The sequence below is a fragment of the Brachypodium distachyon genome, chromosome 2 (genome assembly GCF_000005505.3).
Source record: "Brachypodium distachyon strain Bd21 chromosome 2, Brachypodium_distachyon_v3.0, whole genome shotgun sequence".
Taxonomy (NCBI): Eukaryota; Viridiplantae; Streptophyta; class Magnoliopsida; order Poales; family Poaceae; genus Brachypodium; species Brachypodium distachyon.
Window position 1 is genome coordinate 34368928 of NC_016132.3, and position 7788 is coordinate 34376715.

Genomic DNA, 7788 nt, shown 5'->3' on the forward strand with positions numbered 1-7788 from the left:
GACCAGCCGAGTGACGCTCTTGCTGATCTCGGCGATTGTTGCCGAGACGCAGACCACTCTGGCTGTCTTCAACTCTCCTGACCATTTGCTTCTCGGCCAGAGCGGGGTCATAATGCTCTAGGCACTTATCTCGGTCTGAGTTGACACTCTTGTCTCGTTTGCCACCGGGCGAGGACGCTTGCTTGTCAGCCCGGTCATCAGCGCCCGCTGCCGAGTGAATGACTTGAGATGCACCGGGCTTGCCGTGCAATCTCATGTATGCCTCATTCTGCTCGTTAGCTGTGCGGAGCAACTCCTTCACGTGCAACTGCTGCAACCGGAGTGCCTCTCCCGTGAGATTCGGCAACTCTTTGGCCGCAGCTTCAGCGGCCCTGAGATTCTTGACAGGGGTGTTGTATTTCGGCTTCAATGCCGATGCAAAACTTGCCTACACCGCGGGCACCCCCCGCCATCTCTAGCGATCTCAACGTTCAAGTTCCTGCCACGGTTACACACTTCCCCAACTCGGCTAGGGTTAGTCAATGCGGTAAATTGAGACCATGGGCTTTGTTATACTCACGGAGCGAAATATCAAGTTCTTGCTGAGCGCGAGCCACATCAACAGCTTCCTTCAGCAGTTTTTGGCGCTCCAACTCCACCTGCAGCTGGGCCGGGTTAGCGTTTGACGCCACCGGTGCGGTCAGCCGTTCGATGGCGGCCTGGAGCTGAGTCGGCTTTGGCGGCAGAGCCGACGTGCTGGCTTGAGTAGCGACATTATCTGGCTTCTCCAAGGGGAACTTTGTCGTTCTCCCGGATTTGCTTGGGACTGCGCCACTCTCGGCAGTGCCCTTGCCAGCATCGACGCTGTGAGCCGTCACTATGACCTCCACACGGCCAGCGGGGCTACATGCCGGGAGCGAACCGTGCAGACGGCGGGGGGGTGGGGGGGGTCTTCGGCCACCACCACCTGCTTAGGGTACCTGCAAGGACTGTCAGTAGCGACATAAACCTCATGCATGCCGAAGTTGATGAAGCGGCCCGCGCAGGGAAGCGGCGAGTTATTGAAGCAGCCTGCGTTGTTGTCGATGAAGCCCAGAGAGCTGAATCTCTGGACCAAATCGGAGACCACACGCTCTCCGGTGGCGAGAAAACTTCCCTTCCGGATGAAAACTCCAGCCAGTGCCGCTACTGGCCCCACGGTGGGCGCCAACTGTCGTGGTGGTGTCACGGCAGATGCCATAGGATGGCTCTTGTTGGGACCGATGGACAAAGGAGGAACCGGAGGAGGGAGGACGTGAAGAGAAACACGCACAAACACACAAGCACACACAGATTTACCCAGGTTCGGAGCCCTCTTGTAGAGGTAAGACTCCTACTCTTTTTTTGTTGTATAAGCCGAGATAGCAAGATCTACAATGGTGCTCCTTGAGCAGTTTAGAAGAAGAAGAAGAAGAAGAAGAAGAAGAAGAAGAAAAAGAAGAAGAAGAAGAAGGGGAAAACCCTAGATGTCTCAGTGAAACATCCCTCTCCAGGGAGGTGTAGCGCTCCTATTTATGGACCGCCCATGTCACACTGACATGCAGGTCAAGGATTAACGTTATCTTCTATGGGCTCTGCCGGGCACGCGCCTTGGTTCCCTCCGGGTGGCACCGCAGGGGACAAGACAACTTTACTTTTCCTGGCGTCCTGCAACAAGTACAGCAGCCACCTGCCGGCTTCCGTCACTGATTCTCTTTCGGTGCTTCTTTGCGCAGTCGCCTGGCACCGCAACGTAAGCAACGACTGCTTTCCCGTGATGAAGATAGCGCTGCTTTACTTTGTGCCATGCGATGAGGATAAGACCGTTGAGACATCTCGGCGCTGGCCGAGATCAGAGTACTCGTCCTTATCCTGCAATCACATAAGACAAGATAGTCATGCCGGCATACACTTGGTATGCCGGCTTAGTATTAGCTTGGCTTAAGGATGCCGGCATAGATGCACATACCGGCTTTGACTTCGCCATCTCGGCTAAAGTGTGTCGTCATGACCCTACTTGGGTTCATCCTCCCGACAGAGAAGCTTATAATGAACACTGAAATAAACTCGGAAGTCTAAAGTTCAAAAAACATGCCCTTTTACTACGCAAAAAACTATTAGCGACAAGGCAAAAAAAACAGATTTAAATTCAAAAAATAATATCATGAAAGATATCTTACATAGCAAATGACAACCAAACAACAGAAAATAAAAATAATCTGCACAGCTTTTGGCTGATTAAGTTCCAAGAAATATACTCCATCCATGTTTATTTCTGTCACCTCAAGGTCCTGTTCTTTGCCAATGAATGGAAACAGACAGGCATAACAACAATTTCTACATAGTATCCCTATACATGCAGTACAATTCAACAAAGTACCAATACTACAAAACCGCAGTATTCTAAGTCTCTAACTACCATCCTAACCCGGCAATCATGAACCATAAAAATGAACAAAAAAAACTCTTAATCTGCAAAAATACCTATGTTCTGATCTTTCTCCTCCTTCTACTCAATCTCTTGCTGCTAGCAGGGCCAAGCCAATCATTGACTAATACTGAAACCCCAAGTTAATCATCATTAGCTCCTCCAACTTAGCTGTCTTTTGGAAGTAAAAAAGCACGAAGAAATCAGGGCAGCATGGGAATCTGTGCATGATTTGGTCCGCACACCTTAATTCGTGCAGCAGCATGTGTGTATGGGCATTTGTTTTCTTTGCTCGAACGATGTGTGTATAGCTTCTTGTGGTGGTACCTGATCCAAGAGCTCACGCAAGCCTATTCAATATTCAGATCAAAGTTTGCATGAGCTGTAGAAGCAAACAAAATATGCAAGACAGCAAGAGTTCTCTTCCATTTACTACTACTGATGCATGCACCACTGAAGGGAATATATAAAAATGAGATCCTTCCTAATGCTCTGAAAATTGGGGAATATATACAAATGAGATCCTGCCTAATGCTCTCAAAATTGAAATGTTTTGATTTGTCAGACTCAGCTATATACTGGGTAAATTTACCATGTCTCTGCACAATGTGCATGCATTTGTACTGAAAATTAATAGTTTTTGCACCTTTGAATTCAGAAACATCAATTACAACACTGAAATTAACAACCATAGAAACTTTGTAGCTAGATGCATCAATTAGCTCATTTCTGATTATGTGAAGGGATTCTTCTTCTGTTGAGAGTAGAAATACTGGAAGCTTTCATGTCTTAGGGACAGTCTATGTATATATTGTATGGGATAGGAGTGTCTTGTATCGATCATGTCAGGGCAAGGGTGGGGAGGCTTCTAGTTTTCTGCGCAGGATTGATTCCCTCTCCAATCACAGCACCAATTATTGTTGCTGGTGATTGGTATGAGAAGACCACTCTACTGTGACAATTGAACAACTGTGGCTTTCTGCCTTTTCTGAAGTGATTTTGCTGCATTGGCAAATTGATGGACAGGTACCACTGTTATTCCTGAAGAGATTCTCAGAATTTCTTTTATCAGATAAGCATATATTTGCAACGAGATTCAAGAGTCACAATATTAATTGGGAATATTGGATGACATTGACGCCCAAAGTGCAAAATTCTTCCAGAGAATAAGCAAAGCAACTCTGAAATGGGAAATAGAATGCTTTTAGTACACATTCTCAGGTTGCTGCTTGAATTACCGTATGTTCATAAATGTTAATTACCTGATATTTATACTAAAGAAAGTAAGAAGAAAAACATGTCTTCTCACAAGATTGGTCATTGACATTTTTTCTTTGCATACTTAGTTAGTCTGTAGCTGTTCTCCAGTTGGGTGCTTAATTCGAGGGTATCAATCAAATGCATTTGTGGATGGCTGCATTGAGTAGTACGGGTACAGAAGGCATGGTTTCAAGGGGAGAGCATCAATTACAAAGCTAGAATAAACGCTAAACTATGCCCCAATAGCTGGCTTTACTTTAAAATGCTGCCTGCTAGGGTGTCTTTTTGTCAACTACCATAAAAAAGGTTAGAAAAAACCCATCAATCATGCATGATCTAATGATGTATGTCTCCCACTATTAGTTAGCAAATGATGATTAGAAACAAAGGCATGATGGGAAATTAAGACTAACTTATTAAGGCTTCATTTTTTAAACTAATCCCCTATGTGAGAAGAGAGCAGACTTGTGGTTGGCTCCATGGATTGATGGAAGCATGCACTGGGATTGATTGACATTATCACTTGGTTTGACCATGGAGGGATGAGCAAATTAAAGATCACAAGTCGATCCATACACACAAGTTGGCACTAGTTTTCCTTTGTTTTCAAAGAAAGTAAATAAGGTCATGCCCTTCTTCATCTGTTCTTTTCTGCCTCGAGCCAATCAAATTCGCATAAAAAAATGTAGAAAGAAACAACAATCATAGTTCAAGGAGAAAGACAAAAAGACAGTAATTAGAACAAGAAAGAATTCACAACCCTCCCTCTTCATGCCCATCTTATATATGCAGGAAGGGGTAAACATTACATGGATGTACAGTTACAAAAAGGATTGCAAAAAAAGCATACACATCACACAAGAGAGAAAATGACACCCATGCAAAAAAAGAAAAAGGAAAAGAAAAAAGAAAAATCAATTAATAATCCACTGGGTCAAGTGCCCTCTACAATGCACTCGAGGTGCGGCCTCCACACGGCGGCCCGGCTGCCGCTGCTCACCCGCCGCCGGTGCATCGACCTCTTCTCCGCCACTTCGCACGCCGCCTTGCTCTTCACATGGCTGCTGGATTTCTCCGCAGGCGCCTTCTTCTGGCATCCTGCAGCGGCGGCGGGGCCGGGCGAGCTGCCGCCGCCACTCTTCTTCTTCCGCTCCGGCACGGAGGAGGCAGGGATGAGGAAGTAAATCTCGCCGCGCTCGAGCTCGGACTCAGGGGAGACGATGAGGATCCGCCGCACGCCGCCGCCGCCGCCCTGCGAGCACGGCTTGCTCAGCACGTGGTTCGGGTTCGCGGCGAGGATCTCGCCGGCGGCCACGGGGCGGCCGTACTCCTCGACCCGGCCGCTGAGGTGGACGATCCGGATCAGGTCCAGCGCGCCGCAGGGGAGGACGCAAGCCAGGCAGCACCGCAAGCTGTTGCCCATGTTTACAAGAAGAATCTGATCCCCTTCTCTCTTCTTTAGCTTGAGACAGAGCTTGTTGATTGATTGCCTTGCCACCTCTGTTTGAGGATCCTATTCTCTCTTTCACAATGTAGGGTGACCAATGCTTATATAGTAGTCTTCCTACATGTAGCCAGGGGCTGCAACATGTTTGCATTTTTTATTTTTTATTTTTGTCATGGCCTTGCATTGGCATTGCTTGGAGGGCAAAAGAGGGAAAGGAGGAAAGGAGAAATAAGATAAAGTGATTATTGATGTGTATAGTTTGGTGTGGAAGTATTTTAGGGGCAAGGGGGTATCAAAAGATGGTATCATGTGGTTGCTAACCTTATCTAAAGTACTCATCAAAGGACAAGAGCAGTAGTAGAACTAGTAGCACCCATGCATGTTCAGTAGTAGAATTTATGGGAGCAATTTGTTTAGGTTTCTGGCTATGATCAGTTGATCACTCTCGTCTTGCCTCAATTATTCCCACAGCACATTCATGTCCACGCTGCTTTGCTGTGTTTTGGTTGTGCACAATGAATGGTGCACTACATGCATGTGTAGGTAGACCAGCCAGTGTATTGATTTTTGGGAAAATGGCCGTATGGGTTTCGTATAGTCTTTTTTTTAAGGGAAATGAGATCCCCACAAAATGTAGAAAAGAAACAATGAACAAAACTAAAACTACTTTCTTCATTTAAAATTAGATTAAATTCACTCTACACAGTTTTCAGTGTGCAACTTCCATCATTACTTTTTGCATCAGTATGTAGTGGAAGACTAAAAAACACTTCTATATCGTACGTGGAACTACTGTGGATTTGCATCAATATGTAGATAAAATTTGGATTTGGAATTTCATAACATTGTAGATAACATCTTGTGCAGCTAATGTTATAATTAAAAGGGCAGCCCCAGAACGTACGTGCAACGGCTCCTTGAAAGTAACTACTCACTCCGATCCTAAATTGTTGTCGAAATATTACATGTATTCATATTTGGGCAAATTTGAGACAAGAATTTAGGATCGGAGGGAGTATTTCCAAAGGATTGACCATAAACTAGCTAGCCCGCTCCATTGATGCAATGTTTTTAAAAATAAATAAATAGAAACTTAACATGATTTCTAAGTGGTTTTCATAAGGTCATTTCCACCAGATATTTTCTTTGTATAATCAACCCCTTCAAACCACAAATATCAGCCAAGTAGCTCCTATTGCCCGGCTCCCATTAGACCATGCATCATTTATTTTTACTAGACATTCTTAACCATTCGGTGACCAGTTTTCTTCTTCTTATGGCCAGCACACAAATCCTTCCTAATTTTTTCTATAAAGAAAGAGCAGATGAAGATCGATATCCTCATCATTACACCCGAACAATCATTCCATAATAAAGTACTGGAAACTAACTCACTTTTCAAACTTATGCATTATGTACGTGGTAGTACTCCTACATGATAATCGATTAGATCTCAATTAGTTCTACGGCCATAATTAAGCCCGGGAGATGTTGTATATGCACGGGCGCCACCACGCGTGCGCTGTACGTACTGCCAGCAAGTTGTTGTTCGTCGTAAGATCAACAACTATGTATATCTGTCATTTTTGCAGTCGTTGTAATCTGGTCAATGCATCAGCTAGAAGCTAAGCTAGGGGCATTAGGTGCAACCGTACGTGCGTGATGCACGTACACTTATTACGTTATTACCTGGCTTAGGCTAGCTAGATATTGCACGGGCAAACTAATCAATCATCATTTGCTTAATTCGAGCTGGGTTGGATTCCTTCGTATACGTGTGCACTTGATTTTTGTTTTTGTTGTTGTTACGAGTAAAACACTACTACATGGCGTCCACTTGTCATGAGTCATGACCAGCTAGCTTTCAAACCAGTAGTACCGTGTCATCTGGTTTCCAGGACTCAACTGCCCTACACAATTTTTAGCTTAATCAGAGACACTAGCCAATGTAGTACTCCGCTAGCATTTTGCTCCGAGATACAGCTTCAAATCATCTATTCACTCTACTTGCGCTAAAACAGCGACAAGTATTTAAAAACGGAGGGAGTAACAGCCACTAGCCGCCAAATGTACGTGCGCCCAAAAATAACGAGACCGTTAGTGCATTAAAACGGAGGGAGTAACAGCCACTAGCCGCCAAATGTACGTGCGCCCAAAAATACCGAGACCGTTAGTGCATTTCGCTCTTGCTTAAATAATTTCAGCCGGCCCAGAGTAAAAAGATACGGAGTATGACAGAATGCAAAGCATGATTGCCTCTCTGCTGCAATGACCGAGACACAATGACATCTCAGCGCCAAATCCGGCAGGGATTGAGTCTGATACAGATTCACAGGGCCGGTCACATCGATCCCAGTCGTCGCAGGATCGCCACGAGATATTCAGCGGTTGCATGCATGGCTAGCTGGTTAATTAATCAATTGCACTATTATAAGCTTAGCTAATAGTAGCAACTCTGATCGATCGTCCCAGTCAGTACAGCAGCGCCGTGGATCTGTCGTTAGTTTACTGCTGGCTGATCTGCTTTATTGGACGATCTTTCTCGTGATAGCGATGCACACGAATCAAGAGCTGATTTTACCGACTGCAGCAGCTTGATAGTACAGTATTATGTTAGTTGATTCGAGGTGATTAGTATTTTGCTTTCTATGGCGTA

The 7788-nt window shown here is 45.2% G+C and overlaps 1 protein-coding gene across 1 annotated transcript; it reads right to left on the bottom strand.

The window, feature by feature from the left end:
• Positions 1 to 4393: 4393 nt before the first annotated feature.
• Positions 4394 to 5358, bottom strand: LOC100827674. Its single transcript, XM_003568805.4, has one exon. The coding sequence runs from the start codon at positions 5106 to 5108 to the stop codon at positions 4620 to 4622; it is 489 nt and encodes a 162-aa protein (XP_003568853.1). The 5' UTR covers positions 5109 to 5358; the 3' UTR covers positions 4394 to 4619.
• Between the last annotated feature and the right edge of the window lie 2430 nt (positions 5359 to 7788).

Excerpts from the sequence above, each read along its gene's own strand:
- LOC100827674 (XM_003568805.4), bottom strand. The coding sequence starts at position 5,108 with ATGGGCAACAGCTTGCGGTGCTGCCTGGCTTGCGTCCTCCCCTGCGGC.